The sequence below is a fragment of the Mustela putorius genome, unplaced genomic scaffold (genome assembly GCF_011764305.1).
Source record: "Mustela putorius furo isolate JIRA1106 unplaced genomic scaffold, ASM1176430v1.1 tig00000698_pilon_pilon_pilon, whole genome shotgun sequence".
In the NCBI taxonomy this organism is placed as follows: Eukaryota; Metazoa; Chordata; class Mammalia; order Carnivora; family Mustelidae; genus Mustela; species Mustela putorius.
Genome location: NW_025421449.1, coordinates 7,695,920 through 7,717,777, shown reverse-complemented (window position 1 = coordinate 7,717,777; position 21,858 = coordinate 7,695,920). Strand labels below are relative to the sequence as shown.

At 44.9% G+C, this 21,858-nt stretch overlaps 1 protein-coding gene across 24 annotated transcripts in view; it reads left to right on the top strand.

Annotated features, from left to right (window-relative positions):
* Positions 1 to 21,858, top strand: part of KCNMA1 (potassium calcium-activated channel subfamily M alpha 1) — a 730,733-nt gene that overhangs the window by 598,551 nt on the left and 110,324 nt on the right. For 3 of the 24 annotated variants that reach the window (XM_045083542.1, XM_045083541.1, XM_045083543.1), the window contains one exon: positions 5,578 to 5,751. The exons of the other annotated variants lie outside the window; for them this stretch is intronic. In XM_045083542.1, coding sequence (XP_044939477.1) covers positions 5,578 to 5,751 — 174 coding nt within the window. The remainder of the gene's footprint in view (positions 1 to 5,577; positions 5,752 to 21,858) is intronic. 24 annotated transcript variants of the gene reach the window in all.

The following is a 21,858-nucleotide window of genomic DNA, read 5'->3' as shown; positions in this document are numbered from 1 at the left end:
TGAGACTCCACTGAACACGGCACCCAGCCTACAGATCGGTTCAGTCCAGCGGTCCTGGCATCTGGAGATATTTCAGCACTCAGAACTCTGATTACCTCTGCACTGTGCGAGGGGGTCATATGGTTCTGGCTAGTCTTCTGAGTTTGAGGCTCTAGAATGCTTAGTGCACAGACAAAAGAAATCAATGACGTCTTCAGTCTGTCACACAAGGCCGCCAAAATGGACTTTGTGGCTCCCTTTATCTGCAGAACACCTGGAAGGATGGCTCGAGGGCATGTGCCATTCTGATACCTGCAGAGGCGCCTACTTTACCTCGTGATCCTTCGGAATCAGACAGAAAAGGGGATGTCAATCATCCAACAACTCTAGTGCCAAATGCCTCTGCCTTGCACAGCCATGGTGTGCTGTGGAGGGCAGGATTGACGAGTTCTGTAGACTTCGTGCCACTGACATTAACTAGCTTTCTCTTCCCCCTCTTTCTGTTCTTGGAAAACCACCCGGAAGATCTTTCTTCTCCCTGTAGGAACTAAGAGGAGGAACTTTACTAAGTGAAGACATCGTTCCTCATTTATAGCACTGGAAAGAACGCTCGCCGATTCCCAGCCCCACATCCAACGAATGCATCACCCCTCTGCCCCGGTGGACATTTTCATTCCGTGGATGCTTCTAGTTCTAGTTTTAGTTGCTGCTGAGCCTGTGAAGAGCAGCTTCAGGGTTCAGGCTTGGAATTCATCCTTCCTCCACTGGGATTGATTTTAAACACGTCATTGTGATCTAAGAAGTACCTGTGAACTGAAAGCGGGTATTTTCTTCCTCCATGCTAGTCTTCCTGTGAACTTGCTCCATTCGAACCTAGAAAACTTTCTCCAGCGGTTGGAAAACTCCACCCGACCCTCTCAGTCCAGCGCTGCTTTCCCTGCCCCTTCCAGCCCACCCTGGAAATTAAGATTCGGCCGTTGGAAATTGGTTGGCAATTTGGTTGCTGATGCAGGAGGCAGATGGTGCTGAGCACAGGATGGAGTCCAACTCCCTCTTCGTTCCAGGCTTGGCTCAGAAGGGCTAACCGGCAGAGATCCTGAGCGTGACAGCTCATTGTCCGTTTGACGCAGGGAAGGAGCAGTAACTGAGCCACATCTCCACCAACCACTTCTCTACAGGTTTCTTCTCTCATGATCATGACCCTCGAAGACACAGGAAAAGTAGTCTGAGAGTAGGTCTAAGAAATCCCCCATTTTTAAACACTTAGGAGTAAACAGATAGCCTTGGTGATGTCCATTAGGGCAACACCCTCACTTTTATCTCTACAAATAGCACTAGGAAGTCATAATGGAAATATTGGAGGAATAGCCACTCCATTTTGGTGAAGGAAAGCACATAAAAGCTTTTTCTCAAATTGTAAAAGGGCTGAGACAAAGTTCTTCAGAGGGAGGTGAGAATCAGGGTCTCATTCTTGGCAACCACATAACCTCTTGGAATCGGTGGCGCCGGTCCAAGAACAAGAACCTTGTGGTGTGGGCCAAAGAGAAAACGGAGTCCCCAGAGGCTTATATTTCTGCTTTCCCTCAGTAAGTTGGCCTAGGGGACCAATTAATTAGGCATAAAGTTCCAAAAGCCCTAAGACGGAATGACAAGTAGCTACAGTAGTCACGCCTACCAGAGACACGCTCTTGTCTGTTTCCCGTCTCAGGAAGCTTTAGCAGGGCTTCGAGGAGACCCAGCCAGCTGCTGCTGAAGTGGTCCCTGTCTACTGGCCGTGGCCGCAGAGCCAATGTGTGTGCAAGTCGGGGTGTGCAAGTCGCCACTCTTGAACCAACTCCTAGAATTCACTGCCTTGTCCCCACTGCCCCCTAACGTCCGCTGTGAATGTCCAGAACCACTGGACTGAAATGACACTGCAAAGATGTCAATTCTTGGAGGCACACAGGGTCCCCTTCCTGCTCCCTTGCAGAGAAAGGCCAGCTCGTTCAGTCCGTTGGCTAGCTGCTCTTCCATATGGATCCACTAGATGTCCTCCTAGATCTACTTTGCATCTACATTTGCATTGAAATCCTGGGGAAAAATCCCTTTTCCGAGGCTTGGGATTTGGGAAGAGAGTGTTAGGTGGCTGTGTGAAAAAGAAAATCAGCAAACACCAAGGGTGAGAGGTCACTTTACGTGTCCAGGGAGTAGATTAAGAAATTTAGCTCTGGTTTAAATAAATACTGAAACTTTCAAAGTTGCTCTTTGAAACCTAACCTCGGGAGTTTTAAGTGGCACTCTGATATCTGAAATTAACCTTCTAACCTACATCAGCTCTAGCAAAAGAAACAGTCACGGGGAAATGGAAATAAAACACCAGCGGTTGTGAATATCTGTGATTCGCTAAAACAAAACAGGAGGATTAGGAAGCCAGAGACAGTTGAAGGGGACAAGGGGTAGTGTCTTCTAAGTCAGGAGAGCCACGACTTAATTTTGATAAAATTTTATTTTACAACTTGAGAGTGTAATTTTACACTCAGTGTCGACATCCTATGGAACAGCTACTCCTCAGACGTGTTTAGTTTGAGGAGTGCTTGTTCACGACTCATTTAATGGCCTGGAGGAGGGCTCTTCCTGGCTGGGAGGTACATCTGTCAAGCCTGATGAATCACACTCCACCAGAAGGGAGGTCAGATGGGCCTTACCTGTTAAGAGGGTGGGCCCGGAAGTGTATAGGTGAAGACATCTTGGGGGTGGGGGCTGTCGATGAAAATGGACTATTCCGGAAGTAGAGCAAGAGAGCCACCCTCCCAGTCGGTGGCAGCTTGGTCTAGACATTGTAATTCACAAAGGTTTGTCAACATGTGGGGCTCAATCATTTTTTAACTGTTTCTGTCTTGTCTTTGAGCCTCTCATTGGTCATTCTTCCTGTTTTTTCTTTTCTTTCTTTCTTTTTTTTTTTTTTTTTTTGTGGTGGTGCTTGTTTGTCTTTGGAGATTTCTATTTTGTATTTGGTATGAGTGTGAAAATGATCACTGGGGAGGAATGACGAGTAATAGCATGTTTGCTTTTTTTATGCATATGCTGCTTTGGAATGTGACTGCTTATAATTAACATTTAATCTTCTTATAGCAAATGGTTTTTTGCTGCTTCGATTACCAGTTTCAGCCTGTTCCTGCATGCTAACAATATGAAATTTTAGAACAATGCATGGTCTCCAGAACAGCCAGCAATAACCGTTGCAAACAGTTCCTGAGAGGCCCTGGGTTGAAGTTGCGTTTCCTCCTGAAGCCCTTATCAAGTACGAGGTTTAAAATCAGCCATTATGATGGGCTTACCTCTGACAGAATCGTTTCAAAGTTATTCCGCCTCATCCTCCCTCCCCTTGTCCTTAAAGACGGTATATATAGAAGAACTCTCTTTCCCTATAAATGTGTCAGATTCTATTATTGTATATGAACCCAAAATGGCAGTATGGAAATGAAAACCAGGGACTGTTGCTAATGAGAAGCATAGCATTTCAGAGTTTGATGGGCTTCTCTTCTGCTACAGCATTTGATTAAATTTTTTTCAAAACGATTTATTTACAGTGAAACAAAAAAAATTATCTTTGTTTCCCACCTCTGTGTAAATAACAAATCAATATTTCCAGTAAAAGAACCAGACCCCAAATAAGCAAGTGGTCTACCAGTTGTCCATCGTATCTGGATGTGTGTAAAATAATTTTACTTTTGTGTCTTCAGCTGAAGACTTTTTCCTCTTTCTTGACTTGAATTCCTACCGTTTGGGGTGTCTGTGCCTTTATGCCATGCCTGCTGAAGTCTTGCAATTCAAATGCTATAGTGGAACTTTTCCTTTCTTTTGTTTTTTTCCTTCTCTCCTTTTTCTTTCTTTTTTTTTTTTTTTGGTAAAAGCTCAGCTCAGCTCAGGAATGATGTATACCACGCATGGAAGAGGGCTGGGGAGCATGATGGTGATTTGAACAACCAGTTCGCTAGGATGCTAAAAGAACATGTCACTAAAAATGGGAGCCAAGTTTACAGGAACGGACCTCTCATTCATCTCCCCCAGTGCCTGTTCTTCACAATCATAACGTTACCCCTGCTTGACAAATATACTGTATGGCAAGTCATAAAGGTCTTAGAACAGGACTTGACCCATTTGAGAGATTTAAACCCCTCTTCCTGGTGACTGTAACATTCAAAGAGGGCAAAACCACAAGCCGTATTTTAAAGTAAGAGTGCAACCATTCTCCACAAAGAAAAAGAAAGAGGGGGAAAAAATGACTTTTAAAATGGAAGGTGTGGGCGCCAGGAGTAACACTTCTCCAGTTCAGGCTTACTCTTTGGTGATGACGCTTGGAATAAATAGAAGTTCTTCTACAATCCTGTGAGAGAAGCAGACTGGTTCATGCTAAGTGATGAGCAAACACGTTTGCCTGTTGTAGCATCCAAATGAGGCACAAAAAGCTCCTCGGACTGAAATATAAATTGGCTTGAAGGATAAGGGTGAAGTGTCCCAAGAACCGCTACGGTGACGTCCAGCAGGGTTTGAGGGGTCAGCACGCAAGCTGGATTCCCAGGCAGGCCAGAAGCTATGATATCAGCTTTAGAAGAGCTATTAATGCTACCCACAAATATAAGTAAGATATTTGACGTGGGACCTAATCTCTGACTTCATGTTTTATAATCTCTAATCTATTTCGGCCAGTATTTTCTATATAAGAAAAAATTATGATTAACTGAGAGCCCGATGGCTTTCTGAATGTTCAGTGGGTGGGGAGAGAAAAGCAGATGCGATTTTCCGATTCTCCCAGATTTAAGCAGAAAATACACCCATGAGTAGCTAAATGCATTCCAATAGACCAACATCTCATATGCTTTTGGTGATTTCTTATTTGTGAATTGCCTTTAATGTCAAATATGCAGCGTTAGCCTTGAGTAGCTGCATTTCTTATATGGACAGATTTGGATATTTGTTCTGTCAAGAGTAAATTTAAATTCCTGTAGGCATCATGTAAACTCACTCTGGGGAAGTTCAGCAGAGGCATCCTCAGATTCCATATTAACATGTAATCGTTTCACATCTAATTTGATGAAAGCTTGTCCTAGGCTCTGCCTAATGCCCAGAAATGGATGGAAATTAGAAAGCCTGCATATTAGATATTTTGCATCTCGCAAAAACCATTTATTGTACCCAATAAGCAATTAATTGATTGGCTGTGTGTAGATTTTGACCTCCTGTATTAATTGTACCAGGAGAAAAATGTTGGTTACATTTTTGCTGTCTCTAACGTGCTCTTCTTCTCATCCAAGAACCTGATTGTAATCAGCCATGCCCGCTTCCTGTAGTCACCCACTTTACTGAGGGGAGAAAAATAATACACAATAGCCTTGGGGGGGGACGGTAAAGGCGATTTATATTTTCACTACTTTTTTTGATGTCCAACCAAACTGTTACCAGCAGTCACTCTGCATTTTTTTTTTTCTGGGTCAAGACTGTTAATGTGAACTAAGACCTGTGTTAAATCCCTTTCGCTCCCTTCTAGCTGCCTTGCTGTGTGTGATCTTGCCATTAACTACCGCTCTTCCTCTCCCCCATCCAACCACATGGTGATAGCCAAGACGTCCATCTACAAGAGAATGAGACGGGCATGTTGTTTTGATTGCGGACGTTCTGAGCGTGACTGCTCATGCATGTCAGGCCGTGTGCGTGCTAACATGGACACCCTTGAGAGAACCTTCCCACTTTCTTCTGTCTCTGTTAATGATTGCTCCACCAGTTTCCGTACCTGTAAGTTTGACCCCAACACACGGAGTTCCGTGTCTGTGCTGTCTGTGGTATCATCCCCGTCTTGTGTTGTGTGCCCTGTGGTTCTTGTGTGTCTGTCCAGCTGATGTTTTCTTCCCAGTGTGACCTTGTATGTGGTGATAGATAGGTCGTCCTCGCTGCCTGTGTCCCCACGTACCTGCCAGGGAAGGCCTCCCTTCCTGTTCTGTTAACTCGTTGCTCTTCTGGTAATTGTAAGGTTTTACAGGTGAGATAAACACGACACCAGGCGAGGTAGGCATAAGGCAAGATTTATTAAAGGCGCTCCCCGGGGAAGTTTCAGGAGAAGGGGAGCCAGGAAAATCACACCGGGAGGAGGTGGGCACCCTCTGGCGAGTTTCTGTGACTCTGGAAAGGGGAGTCGGGGAAGTCGCACCGGGAGGGGGTCGAGTGGGTCTTTTATCTGCGTTAAGACAGGGAATAGGTTCACAGCCATATAAGGTATGGTATTCGGGGATTGGAGGGTTGGGGGAGTCTTGATGTTCCAGTTTCTTGCATAGGTATCGGGTTACTTGTGACCTGGGCATACATCCTTATGGTGGGAGAGTCAAAGGTTAGGGAAGGGGGGCAGGCTGGAAGATGGCAGCCCGGCGGTCATTTCTATTGTTTCTCCTGCATTTCCGGAGCCGCCGACCCAACAGTAATGGCGTGTGCAGGACGGTGATATTAGAGTTTAGTGGTAGTCTCCCTCTTTAAATAAATATAAATGGAAATTAATGTGACAGCAAATCAAATACTGTATTAACACAAAGATGCGTGGAAATGCATATCTTAATATCTGGGTCAAAGCTATACATTGGCTTGGGTCGCAGGGAGGAAGGAGAGGGAACAAGTAGAGAGAACAAGCCAAGTCTACCATAAAATTGCTTTTAGTGAGCTTAGATCGTTTCCAAAATACAACTGGGTTAAGAGGAATGTGGATTTCTTTCTTCTTTTATTTTTTAAACTTTGTCTTTTTAACCTGTATCTCATTCCTCCAGTGCTAGATTGTGTCCTATGTTCTGGAAAAGCGTGTTCAAAATCTGTAAGCCTATATTGACTGGTGCAGTCCAGGGCTTTCCTCAGAAAGCCGATTAATTCGAAGGATCATTATTTCTCCCAAAAGAGAATTTTGCACTTAACTAAGGTCTCCTGTAGCAATTGTGAATTCAAATAACCAACAAAAACGATAAGCCACGAACTGCCACGATTTCCCTGAGTCTACTGCACAGGACCTTGAGGGCAGTCTTCTTGGTCACCCACAAGGTCAGGGATGGTAAAGAACCAGTCAAGGTCTGGCAGCTGGCAGCCAGCAACACTGACATGCAGCAGATTCCTGAGACCTTCCTCGTCCTTGTCCACAGCATGGACTTTGCGGTATTTTACTGATGGCTCCTGGGTGATGTTACAGAAAGCTCCAGCACACACACTGAGGGGCTGGGTTGTGGGTCCTCCTCTAAGGGCAGAAGAGGCCGTGTTTCCATGTGAAGACTTGGATGTCTTCAAGTGTGGGTCTCACCTTATTTTCGCATTTTCGGTAGCACGAGAGACAGAAGGCAATCCTTTTTTCTGGGCTTCACCCCTTCCTCTTGAAAGCACCTGGCACACTGGCTGGTGACCATATTGCCACCTGGTCTCTCTCCTTCTCAGTGCCCAGGGCTGGATGAACTAAACTTTCACCAGCAGGAGTTAATTCACTCTGGCAGCAAGGGAGTGGGGGAACGGGAAGAGCAATTCGCTCTTGCGCGTTTATTCCTGCAAAGAACTTGCTGATTGACCTGTGCTGGTGTGGAAGGTAGTGCCAGCATGGGGTGCCTGTGGGACAGTGACCCATAGAGGCTCCCAGGTTCATACCACTCTGGTGGAGTGGTATGCCAGGCCACGTGCTGGGGTTTGAACCTGCTGTTCAGGTCTGAGGCAAAATCTGTGCATCTAACTATTTTCAAGTCACTCGGAAAAGTTATATCTAGGACCAGAGAATTATCTTTTCTTCCTCAAAATTCACTGTCCTTCCAGAACAGTGCCAAGAAACAGGATTCATTTTTAAAAGAGGTTGTGTCGAGAGGGATTTTAGACTGTCCCAGGCACATTTGCCTAAAATTCTAGGAAGAAAGTTCCTTTCAAATCTTTGGTACTGATGCCCCAGTATAAACCTTTACCCTTTTATTCTCATTGTGAGAATTCTTGCTAGTTCCTTTGATGATGCAAGGTGAACTCAGTCGCCACCACACAAGGAATTTGTTTGTCTAAGATGTATGGCAAGACACTAGATTCAAGATGGGGGTGGTGGTGAGGAGAGCAGAGTGGCACAGATGGACCACCTCTTTGACTGATGGCCGTGAACGTAACCACCAGCCACCTGGATTACCCGTTTGCCTAAAGGCACAACTTCTTCTGTTATCACATAGCCGTCTTGCTCTAAGACCTTGGCCAGGGATTCAGGGGAGAAAAGGAAGGAGCCATTCAGGCTATATGTGGTCATGTCTTGGCAAGAGCCACCCATACCAATCATAGTAACATGTGTGTCCCCTGTGTGAGGCCCGCGATACCCAGCGTGTGTAATTTCATTTCATCCAGGAGAAACCATAATTGGAGGGAATTCTCAACTCTGCAATTTAATCCAAGCATTGATGGAGGCCAAGAGAAGAAAAACTTAGGGTGGGATTGTCTCATCCTCTTGGAAATACCCTGTGTGTGAGACTGTTGTCCTTCCCTACTCTCCTGGATCGGCCCCACCATGGAAAACATGGAGCTTTGGGCTCTATGTGGAAGGCTTAACTGGTACTGACAGCTTGGGGATGGGGGGGGTCGCCTCCTGTTTCTTCAGCCTCCCCGCCAACCTCACGCCATCAAACGAAAGCAGATTTACTCCACCCCTATGTGAGTCCTCTCACCTTTGACCATTAATAAGAAGTTAGAAAAAAAATCCATTCCGATTTGAGCCCCTTCGCGCACCCACGTAAGGCCTCCTTCTCCAATTAAAAAATGTCTATCCCTACGCAGAATTCCACTGGCAGAGCTCCAATAGCGATCCCTGGGCTCTCCTTGCTGGTGGTGGGGTTGGGTGGTGCCCATTTGACGGAGCTGGTTGACTCAAAGAGCAGTGGTGAGAGTGGGCTTTTCATTAAATATGAGCAGATGTGAAATGTAGAGGGTTTGACAATTAGAAATGGCAGGAGAAGGGCCCTTGAATCAAAGTGAGGTCAGATGGGCGGGTCAGATTACTTCTCTTACATTCTTTAGTTGTTCTGAAAATCATTTTGAATTAGTGTCAGCAGAGCCATGATGGGTTTTGCCCTTTGTCTTTTATGCTAGGGCCGTATTGTTTCCCAAGACACTCATTAAAGGTCATTATATCATTATAGAGCTTGCTTTGGTCGCTGTTTCCCAGTTGAGCCAGTGTGCTTTGGAGACTGCCTAATTCATTTCTCTCTTGCCTTTAGTCTCCTTCCTTGCTTTTTTTTTTTTTTTTTTTTTTTTTTTTCATAAGGGGAAAGATTTCCGTTTCCAAGGGACATTAAATTGAAACACAAAGTCCCATTATGTGTTTTCTGAAGTGGGAAGAAAAGTAGCCCGTTCCCAGAGGAGTAGTAATATATTAAAAGTGTTCACACAGTTTTAAAGATCTGCCTTCTAGCAGCAGGGCCCGCCTGCTCAGGGCACCTCTCCTCGGAGGTGTGACCCATTACCGAAGATGGGTCGGGCCAAGTCACGTTCTGTTCTGACAGTGGTCTTCTTTTGGACTCAAGAGTCGTAAGGCCAGAGTGTACAAACAGAAAGCTCTTCAGGGAAGAAGGACCCCTTCACAGAAGACTTAAAAAAAAAAAAAAAAAAAAAAAAAGAAAGAAAGAAAGAAAGAGTGTCAGAAAAGTAAAGCCCATAGTGACCAGTAAGGATTCATCAAAGACTATGTTTTTGGCAAGACTGAATCATTCCATACGGTAGAGGCTGGAGTTTGTGCACACGGCTTCATTTTCCCATCATCCTGGTTTTGTTTCTACTCCAGACGATCCTGGGCGGGAGTACCGGCTCTTCGAAAAGACACCAAGACGATATGGGCCCAGACGTTTTATGAGTAGCCACGTTCTAGGACCATATTTTTTTAAAAAACGATGTTAGGCCATATCCACACGTAAATAATACAGATGTAGGTTCTAATCAGTTCCATTTTGCCTCCAGAGAATTTTATAGAATTGTGCTTCTTCTCTGTCCAGAATTTTTTTTGTGCTGTTTCTGTCTTGCCTGATATCTGATCACTCAGTCTAATAGAAAGGGACAGTGAAAGTTTGAAGCAGTGACAACATAGGACCCTATTGATTCAGGCCTGCCAAGACCTGTGTGACATGACGCTGGCCGCAAACCGTTAGCAGCCCCGGCATGAACAAATTAATCATTTTCTGGAAGAGAAACAGATCTTTAGACTCACCCTTGGAAATAGTTTTAGCTTAAGTACACGTGCGATCACTCACACCAACCTTTCAATTTACTAATAGTTTAAACCTGCACAATTACACACACCCTATTACAAACTACTGTGGCTAATTTTAAATGGTGCGTGACTTTTATTTCGGGTATAAATCTAATACAAGGAGGCATTCAACTCTGATGGTTGAGTTGAGAGGAGCAGTCCGATACCATTAGGTTGAAGGGACCCATACCGAAATCAGTTTTGTGTAATCTTGAGTCTTGTCAGATAATAAACAAAAATCAGCTTATCTCAAGTAGCCTCTGGTTTGTATGGGCAGAGAATTAACATTGTCAATAGAACTAAAGTCACTCGAGTGAACTAATGGCATTTTGAAGTACATAAAATCAGATACAAGGGCGAGGGGTGGAAATAGCTCTAGGAAAATGTCTATGGCAGGACACACCCTATACTGACAGCCTCCACTGCCTGCTCAAGAGGGATTTGAGTTAATAAGCTGTATTTAAACATCAACAGCCTATCATTATCTGATTCCTCTTATGTGTAGTTTTGGGTGACTTCCTCAGGTCCCCCACCCCCACCCCCCACCCAGCATTGTATTTGTTTACTTTACTTCTGGGCCCTGAAACCAAAGACTCTTCCCACCACGAACATAGTGATAGAAAGATAGAAAAAGGAGAACCAAAGGAAACTCCACTGAAATCGCTGTAATCATAGTTTCCCATGCATTTGGTAAACCCATTCATTTATTCTGGGTCTGCAGTTTTTCCTATTTTTCTTGCACATGCTGGTTATGACGTGTCTCTCTGTCTCTTCCACTCCTTCTCTCCTTTCCTCCTTCCACAACAGCAAATACTCAAAGAGCCTTCAGGTTCCACTCCGGCTCTTCACGAGCCCTGGCCGGCCTTCCCTGAGTTGGCCATTCGCACCTCATGGCAGGACCTGAAAACAGGACGTCGAATAGGGCCAGACAGCCATGTCATCGTTCTGAGACGGACCTGGGAGGGCATCTTGGGGCAATTTTGTTGGTAGCAGGCAGGGTTACAGAAGCCAGTGCCTCTCACCCGATTCTGTGGGAGGCACATTTAGCAAGGGTTGACTGGAAAGATGACTTCCATGTGCTCAGACAGTGGTTAGTCGTTAAATCAGCATTGTAAGGCCAAAATCACATGTGGCAAAATCACCTTCAAAAAGAATCCCCTTGAAATGCCCATCTCCAAAGGTTTTCTCTCATAATCAATAGTTACTTTCTTCAGCTGAGGTGATGTAGCTGACTTATACTTGGGGACCTCGTTGTGTTCCATTCTCCTTCCTCCCCCTGGCAAAAAAGTATTTTTGAATTCTTTATGGTAAATATGCTATATGAAGATCCATCTCATTTAGATGAAGAGGCACCACCTGGGTGAAAGGCAGCCAACTTTTCAAAAGAAATCCCTTGAAACAGAGGAGACAAGAAGTAGAAAGGTCAGAAGAAGGAAAGACAGAAGGGTCCCTCGCGTGTGCTTCTGTCACGTGGACACCTCCCTTCCCAGGAGTACGACACTTTAATATGTGACTCGGCTCTTCAAGGACAAACCAGAAAAGACGTCAGATTGCCACAAGTAGGCTGAGCCGAGGTCCTTCTACAAGGTGACATGGAAATTATGTTTGCATTTTTACTCTGGACCGAGGCTGGTTGTCACGATACCCAGCCTGACAGCTCCTACCACTGGGCAGCAGATTCCCCATCTTACCTCCATGGTGGAGGACGGATGTGGCCAGTTAGCTCTCCATCTCCCCCCTTCCTCTGCTATCTCCGGCGACAGATGCCAGGGCCAGTCCGCCTTTCACTTGAGCTCTCTTGTCAAGGCGCTGCCTTGAGCCCAAATCCTGACCTTTACCGTATGAAATAAAGTACTGATGAACAAGCAGAGGTTTGAATTAGAGCAGGCTCGGAGCAAATGTCAAGTCCATCTCTGCCTCCCTCCTCCACCTGCACCAGGAGCCTGGATTAGACCCAGTCTGGAGTTTGCAGTGCCTTAGGCTTTATGGGTCTGGGGAGACATAACTTATTAACAAAGAGTTATTAAATTTTTATCAATTTTACAACACAATGTAAATGCCTCCTATGAATCTACATTGTATTCATTATCATTTAAAACGTTAATTAAGTCAAAGTTGCATTTAATTTCTCTCTAAATGGGCCTCTGGGAAGAGGCTTTTAGAAACATCTGTGGGAGCGTGCGGCTTGTGGAGACGGAATCCCCCAGCCGGTGTTCAGGGTAGCCCCCCGAGTTGATTGCCTCCACGTGTCTGTGGTTAATTTGCTGTGATGTGATTGGGCATCATCTCAAATTAGTATCAGACCAATAATGGTGTAAAGTCCCTCGCGAGAGTCTTGTGGGGCGAGGCAGCATGTGCTCCCCCGCGTCCTGCCTTCAAGTCCCATCCAGATGGAAATGAGCGCGTGATGCGCAGGTCCCCCCGGTTTTGTTCATGCGGGGGGATTCTCCCTCCTCGGATGGTGCCCCTCGCTTCCCTCAGATGCTTCCTTCGTCTGAGATGGGCGTCGACAAATTCAGGACAGTTGCCCTCAAGCTCAGAGGAGGGAGCTTCGAGTTCGGGATCTTTGACTCTTATGTAAGCCCAGATGCGAGGAGCCTCATGGGAGCTTTTTTCAGAAGGGACTGGATGTGGAACTTATGAAAAGATCAGAGGCAGAGGTGAGGAGGGAAGGGTGAGGCTCGCTAAGATTTGCCAAGAAATCCCTTTCCCTTTTTGCGGAGCGGTTGGTGTTTTTGTCTTGTCTGAGTAAAGGGCCCATTCTCCAGGCAGGTCTGCTGTTACACCGGCCCTCCGTCACGCCGACCCCGAGGCTGCTTAACGTGGTGGTTTTAGGTGGTCAGTGCTTAACTTCGATTCCCATGCAGACTGGCCTTAGGGTAGTGTCTGCTCTTACTGTGCGCTCGAGGCATTCTGCCAACACAGCAAGCGGGGGTGTGTGCGCGCGCCTGTATACGTGGGTATATGTCAAATTTAACACATAGCATTTTCTGCATTGCAGACACGATGTCCTTTACAAATACAAATTTAATCCTCATTTTGAGTAGGAACAGTTCCTTGCGGTCGAGGCAGCTGTAAAGGGTGGCACCTGTAAACTGCCATTTATAGATGAGACAACTAAGGTACGAAGAGGGTTTGATAACTTGCCTGGGGTCCTGCCTGAGTCGGCAGCTGGGGCTGGGATTCCAGAACACGCTGGGTAGTGCCATGGGCTATGGAGCTAGTTGAGTTACTCAGATCCTTGCAAGGTGGAACCGCTTGGTCACTCCCCCTGTTTGACTGGAGCCTAAGACCTGTTTGCAGGGAGGGGAGCCCTGAAGGGGTTTTGTTCTTCATCTGTAGTATGATAGAATGCATTCGAGGTGTTTGGTCAGGAAAGGGACCAGAGACGCTTTGTTTTAAGAGGTCTTCTGGGGCAGCAGTGGAAGAAGGGGCCGGCCTGGTGAGGCCGCTGGGAGACGCCCCCCTTCTGTAGGAAGACCTGCCGAGGAGAGGCTGTGGTAGGAGGAGGCCGAGGGAGCTGCTCTGAGAAGTCCGGGGAAGGAAGGCGTGAGCTACAGCCGCCAGGACTCTGCCGCGGAAGCACATTACCCACATGCAGATCCGAGAATTTCAAATCTTTTTATTTTTATTTTTATTATTTATTTATGTATTTGACAGAGATCACAATTAGGTAGAGAGGTAGAGAGAGAGAGAGAGAGAGAGAGAGAGAGAGAGAGAGAGAAGTAGGCTCCCTGCAAAGCGGAAAGCCCGATGTGGGGCTCCATCCCAGGACCCTGGGATCATGCCCCGAGCCGAAGGCAGAGGCTTTAACGCACTGAGCCACCCAGGTGCCCCTCAAATCTTTTTAAAGAAAGTTTTAATTAACGGCTCTGTAGCAGTTGAGTTGCATTAGTTCAATTTCTTGGGCGTAATTCTTCCCAGCTGACCCAGCCGCCGTTGTCATTCCTGTTTGTGCTCGGTGGGGTTTTCTTCCATTGGAGGGAAAGTTAAAGCCTCCGCCGGGACTGCAGACCTACCAGGCTGCTTCCATTATTCCCAGTCTTGGGGTCTCCTCCATCTATTTTCTTTTTCTAACCCCCATTTCTTCTTTCTCCCTCTCCATCCTCCCCATTTCCAATAAGATTCACGTCTTGAGTGTGTTGACGGGGACAGAGGCAGGCAGGTCCCAGCTGGGGCCATGAATGCTGTTGGCCCAGGCTGGGTTGCAGAAACTCGTGGGCACCACGAGCGGGGACAGCAGACCAGCCCCGAGGTTCTTGGCTCAAGCTGCATGTGGTAGCTTCAGCTCTCTCATGAAAATTAGTTTTCAAATCCCCGTGTCTGGCAAGGACACCTTTCTCCTCCTGTCTTTGTCAGGGAGACGGCATGTCTCCTTACCTCAATGGAGGAAAAAAATAATGAAGTACTTCACATCCCATTCACTGAAAACCCACTGTAGTTTCCAACCACTTATCCTACTCCAGTGGAAATACAAAACACATTTCTGTGAAGCGCTGCCACACAAAGGCTGAGGGAGTCACGTGGCACGTCTAAGTACCACGGCAAAATTTTTTCTTCCTTTTTATTTCTCTGTGCACCAGACTGTGGTGTTCATTGTGACTGTACATTGGCCATCTGTGGCTGTAGGATTTGTACACACCATGGACCCCAAAGGGTCGTTAAAATGGCATAGAAGAGCTCTAGTGTCCTGGGCTCCCGGACAGTGCCGGGGCACGTGTGCCGAGAATGCCAACTTCTGGAAGTGAAATGAGGCGGGATGTGCCCACCCACTTGGCTGTGTCGTTTCTCCTCTCTCGGGGGCTTTCTCCTGAACCAGTATGTCGAATTTCATAGATAATCAGGGAATCTTCCGTCCCCACATTTCCTTATAAGGGTTCTGCTTCCCCAGCCAGCCATTTGCCCAAGAGGAAACTATTTGTGCAGAAACAAGCCCGCCATTGTGCTACCCGCCCATTTAAAATCCCAGAGACTTTTAAAGACACCTTTTTGTAAGTAGCTAGACGGTACCCAGTTTGGAGGGAGATTCTAGACATGCTATTCTAGATAAGCTATTCTAGACATAGCTTCTGGGGAGACCTTCTTCTGAAGCCCAGCTCAGACAAACTGGGGGAAGAGTCTGGAGACTCCAAGGCAATTCTTCTCAGGATCCTCTCACCAGATCACCCACAGAAGGCGCTGTCCTCCCGCAAACAAGGGTAATGGCCACAGAGAAACTCCCTTGACTTCTCCCTTGACCAAGTACTACCAAGTTTTCCTAGAGAATGCCCTGTGCAAACTCAAAGTGGAAGCTTCTGGAGCAGATCTACATTAGGGCTGGTCCGTTGCACTGAGAGACTTTGAAGTGAAGTGAGAAAGACTGCTTCCTGGAGTTGGAGCCACACAAGGTGCACCTGCATAGGAGGTGCATAGGAGGGCATCTGTAGACCAGAGTGTGGGCCCTCTTTGGGGAGTGCAGCTGACTGCTTGCATTAGAGGGATCTTCACTTTGGCCAATGGCAGCTTTCCGGGCTGGCGCCTGTTGGATTGCACTCAGTCAAGGAAGGACACAGGGGCTGCCTTCCTTCCCTCCAAGGTCAGAAATCCAGCATGCTGGCATCCTTGGCTGGGCTTCGTGTGTTGGCGAGAATACCCGAGTAGGCAATGGGCTGAAGGATTCCAGTTCAGTAAATATTTGATGAGTGAAAGAATGAATAAATGAAGGGATTCTCAACCCATCAGTTGAAAGAATAGATGGTGTGCCAGAAACAGGACTGCCCAGATCTGTGAAGTTTCCTAAAACTCTCAGGACAACTTCTAGCAATGTGTACACACACACACACACATGCACATATATATGTATATAGGTATCATATATATACATATATATGATACAAGAAGAATAATGGAAAATGTAGCAAGAAAATCAAAGGCATAACTGTGGCTCTTGAAAATTATCAACTAGCAGGTACAATCCATATTCTTTGTGAAAGTTAAATATTGGGAAAGAAGATCTAGAAGCAATTAAATCTGATCCAGATTTTAAAAGATCTAGACAGAATTAAACTACCATAGGCAAAATCCTACCCAAGTATCAGATGAGGAGAGAGAGGGTTACAACCGCATGAAGGATAGATACATGTGTATGTAGGGCATTTGTCCTAGAAAACCAAGGACTTGTGACATTTGCCTTTAATAAGCCTGCTCGTTTTCCTGTGAGTGAGGACAGCACAAAAATACTAGGGCTTCAGGTAGGGCCAGTACGAGGAGAGGTCCCGGCGTGGAGAGAGCTGTGACCATTTGTGCATGGCCACGTCAGCTCGCCCAGCTGTGGAGAAAGACTGCAGGCCACGCATGACTATGGGCATCACTGACTCTGACTTCAGGTAGGCAGGTAGAATCCAAGAGCACTCAGGCGGTAATTCTTCCCACCTCCAGGTATCCACAGGCTGAGTGTGTCTCATGGCAATTTCTTACTAAGTGTCCTCATTCTGTTTATTCTGCTAGAGACCAGGAGGGGACAGAGAGCTTTCCAGATTGCTCACAGAGCTCTCAGGATGCACCAAACATTCATGCTCTTAGCTTTGAGGGGTTTTGAATTGCTCTCTTCGTTTTGTCAAGTTGGATCTGGTCATGTCTTCAGTGCAGATGAGCAAATTTCCACACACGGCCTGTAACAAGTCCAACTCGGAGAACACACCCAGCAAGGATGCCTTCAAAGCCAAAGCCCTAAACAGGTGTTACTGGAAAAGGAGGTTTGATGACCTGCAGGGAAGAAAGACCCTGTGAAAAAGACCGAACGAAACTTGCGAGGCATGCGGACAGGGTAGAGAAAGGAGCTCAGGTCATGTGGTCTGGAGGTCTTGAGAGATGGATGTGACCTCTGCAAGGGACTAGTTGCTGGAAGTGCCAGTTCTTCACAGATTTCTTCAGTGACGATGAAGCCGACTATCAAAAGGCAGACATCTCCTGTCTGTTCTCAGTTATCTAGTTGGGGATTCCCAAGCCATTCATCTCACTGTGCAGTGAGCTAAGTGATTCTCCTTGGCAATTAAAGCCTGAAATTCTAGGGAACCTCAAAGTCGGGAAAGGGAGGGAAGCAGGAGGATTTGTATGTTTTCTGGGGACTTTGGAAATCATTCCTGGAGCAGTCATGTTTTGATATGTTCACCAAATGGATCCTCAGGGCGTGCCAATTGCTATAATAAGACTAATGATTTGCACATGTAGGAGTCTTTATTATTCTCCTCTCATCTAAGCAAACAATAACTCTTACTACTGTGGGACTTTTGGTCGGGTTTCTGGACTTTTCTATCCCTTAGTTTCCCCATCTGTAAAATGGAGGTAATAAGGGGACCTATCCCATAGAGCATCTTTGACTTTGATCTCATCATCCCTCATCTTCTTGAAACTGCCTTCTGACTTTTCCATCCCTACCATGGACCTGGACAGTGCATTCTTGGAAGATGGAAGGAATGCTGGAAAGCAAACAAGAGGGGAACAGATGGTGGGGAGAGATGACATTTCTTTCCTTTCAAATTCTATCGGAATTTCTTTTCTTGATGATGATCTTGATCTCAACCCATCTTTGAGGTCTGGTTGGTGTTGAGACATCACCTCATCACCTTTCCTAAATTGCTTTATAAATAGTCGGGCTCTGCTTCTTGTTGATTTTTTCATTAGTGAGATTAGTATGAGAATTGGGGCCAAATGGGGCCCAAATCCTTTACCCATGCTCTGCCTTCCTCCTAAACTCTGGAATGTTATCAGCATGGTAGTTTTGCTTGAGATCAAATCAGGGCACCATAGGAACTGTCGTTTTTCATTTGCTGGGCCCCTTTGATCCCATGTGGGGTTTATTTGTTTCAAGTGAAAAATACGGCTCCTATTGCATACATCTATCCTGCAGAGTACTTATTTATTTATTTTATTTTATTTTATTTTATTTTATTTTATTTTTTTTGTTAGAGATCAAATCAGAGTTGTAAGTTGTGTGGTCATTAGTTATCACCACCAGATTTCACAGCCTACACTCTGTCTGTTCTTACAAAATCACTGGTCTTCGCTGCTACGTAATGATCACTGGCAAGGAAGCTACATACAATATGCCTTTCGTGGGTGCTTGGGTGTTAATTTATATCACAGTTTCCTTTGCAGATATAATCAGAGTCACCTATCACATTCCTGTTTCTTCCTTTTATTGTGTTCCTTTGCTATCGCGTTTGTGTGATCTTTTTCTGAAAAATGACAGGTAGTGTTTCTCTGCTCACTGTATCAGTGACTTATACCCTCCATGACTTCTCTATTGCCATTTAAAAAATATAGCGTTTTATAGATGTAATCTTAGTTATTTATAACTCAGGTTTTGTTATATGAGAAAATTTCCTAAATGACATCCGGGTTTAGGTCCATTTTTTAAAGGAAGGAAAAAAAAATATTCACAGAAAAAATATTTTCCTCTAAATTGTAAATGAAGGAAAAACTCTCAGTAAGATTATAATGCATTTTCCCGATTTCTTAGTACATCCAAATGCGTGAACATTATTTTTATGTAAGTGATCAAGTTGTGTTGTTTAATAACACGTTGTTAGAGGAAAAAGAGCTATCCCTTTCGATTTATTTGGATATTTATTGGGTGACTTAAAGTGCTTTACATATTAGAATTGGTTTGTCAACAATTAACATTCTAGGTTTTTATATAACCCATACTTCAGGTAATAGAGGATTATTAAACTGCAACCAGTGTGTTAGAAATCTGCCGACTGGTAATAAAATTCTTATGTATAACAGCAGCTGAAAAATACTGCTGTATTTTATGCATAGATTACAAGATAGATGGCGGCCGGCAAACCACAGCGGGGTTTGAAAGGCCAGTAGACCAGCAGGTGGCGCTGCTTTTCTAGAAATGAAACCTTTTACCTGTATGTAGTTTGGGTAGCCCCCCCATACACACTTCTTTTACTTTTCCAGATATTCCTTTATTTCTCCAGAATGAATTTCTAAAAATTTGTGTGTTTGCTTATTGAGGAGATATACCTCCACTAAGACAACACCTCCCCATTGCTAAGATCTTTTTAAATTCAACTAGCATGATTTAATACTCATTTGGAACAAATCCTAGTTCAATAAATGTTATTATGTTTTTAAAAGGTAACCGCTCAATGTCAGATTCTTACCCCCAAGACCGGATTACCTCCACCATCTGATTATTATGTGGCAAGTCCCCATTTTTAGTTAATACTTATTTGTACAAATTAATTCCCTAGGCTTCATTCCACACCGGGATAATGAGGGATATTTTTGTAAAGGTGGCTTAGGTACTGGATTGGTGTGCTATATAAGAACAATTTTAACATGGTTCTCCTTCATCAAGAATTACTTTAGAATCCGAGTTAACCAAAGAATGTTGCTTTCTTTCTGGGCTGCAACTAAATTTCTGAAAATAAGGATCAAAGGTTTTAGGGTTTTATTTGTCTTTTGTTTTCTTTTTTTTTTTTAGAACAAAGTTGTCCACACAAAGGTTGATCATCTCATCAGTTTGGGAGTCACTGAAGCCAAACAACAAAAGTACAAGAAAAACTTTTTTGGTTCTTTCATTCACATGCAGCCTACTCCCCCCCCCCTTTTTTTTTTGAAAGACAAAACTATGCTTTTTTTTTTTTTCCTTCTTTTTTTTAACCTACACTATTCTTTTTATACAGGGTGTTGGGGTGTGCCTCCTAGACAGGAAAGGATAGGAGACAATGGATTTATTAGGGTTATATAAGGGAAGAATTAAAATACACCCCAGGACAACTCATTTTTTTTTTTTTGTTCATTGTATTTATTATTAAATGCTACCTATCAGACTACAAAAAACTTTGAATACAAGTATTTTTCTTGTTTTCCTTTTTAAAATTTTGAAATCATTAATCTGGGAAAACTAATTAGTATTTTCTTGCTCTCTTTTTTAAAGCAATCTCTACCCCCAGCCTGGGGCTTGAATTTGCAACCCCAAGATCAAAAGTCACACGTTCCACCAAGGGAGGCAGCCAGTTGCCCCAAGAATTTTTTGGCCTCCTGGTCGAAGGGGTGCAGGTCAAGGGTCCAAACAACATTATGTACGTTCTTCTTTTATTCACTTCTATGCTTTTGACAAAGAAAATGCTGAAATGTTCTTGGTTAGGTAAAGCCAAGGAGTAGAGAATTGGGGGAATATTTCCTTCTCAATGCATCCCCTTGAAAGCTCTAGTTCCGTTGAAAATGTTTTCAAACTGTTGCAATCAGTTTTTTTTTGTGTTGACTGCAATCAGTATTTTTGTTCAAGTCAAAACCCTGTTGGTTTTCCCCAGTTCCTTTTAGATGGGACAGGATCCTCTTGAAGAGCTGAAGATGGGGAGATACTGTCCCAGAGTAAATAAAGGTCGGATCGACCTGGCCCGGCTCTGGGGAAGCAGCCGTGTGAGTTTCACAGGACTCCTTTCCAAGACATTAAGTAACTTTATTTTCCTGTTAGATACACTCTCCAGAGTAAAAATGAGACCTCCAAGGGAACTGGACTCTTGCCAGGGGCCTCCCTCTCCTGTTTAGTTTCATGCACACACGTGCATATCTTCTCTTGGATCCTTATCATTTTTAAGTGAGCAGCAAGAAAGGAGGCTGAGTTAGGGGCTTTCAATAGACCCTGCCTAGATGCAGACCACCTGCTGCCCTCTCAGAATCCGAGTATTTAAACTGAAGAAAAAGTCACTTCTAGAAAAATTCAGATTTGCATCTAATATTCACCATTCTGTCATTTGGAATTTAAAGCCTTATGTTGTCTATCCCTTATACCCCCACCTGTGCCTTCGGATAAAACTGCCTGCTTTAGCCCAACTTATTTTCTTACAGTTCCCTAGCTTAGTACCTTCCCATCTCTTCGCCTTTGTCCAATCCGTCCCCTCCACCTAGCATGCCTTCCCACCCAGTGCTGCCACTATGGGGTGGCTTCCGTGTCGTGGCTTCTGTGGCCGGACTGTTCCAGTCCCCGTGTTTGTTTCAGAGGGCATGTAGCTAAACAAAGCTAACAGCTCTGTCCACCCCACCCTTGTCTCAAGTCTGACTTTTTTTCCTGACCACCTGTATCTGCCAGCAGTCATTATTTTTTTTTTTTTAAAGATTTTATTTATCTATTTGACAGAGAGAAATTACAAGTACACTGAGAGGCAGGCAGAGAGAGAGAGAAGGAAGCAGGCTCCCTGCTGAGCAGAGAGCCCGACGCGGGACTTGATCCCAGGACCCTGAGATCATGACCTGAGCCGAAGGCAGCGGCTCAACCCACTGAGCCACCCAGGCGCCCCTGCCAGCAGTCATTATAAGAGGCATTTCTCTTATCCCTCACCTGACGTTATCAGGCAATATTTTTGTACTGTTATTTCATGTAAATGTGTATGTGTGTGTGTGTGTATAAAATCAATTGTCTCCCCAGCTAGACTTGAGGTTATCTCCTGTTGTGCATCTTTAAAACAAGAAAAAGTAAAAGTAATGCCCAGGCCCAGCTCCCATTCTCATGAGTTTTGTTGAATAGGGTCTGAAGTGAGACTGGTGCATTGGTGTTCTATGAAGTTTTCCAGTCTGTTTTGTTGAAAGGCGGGGTTGAGAACCAGGAGCTAGGCTACCCTCTTCTT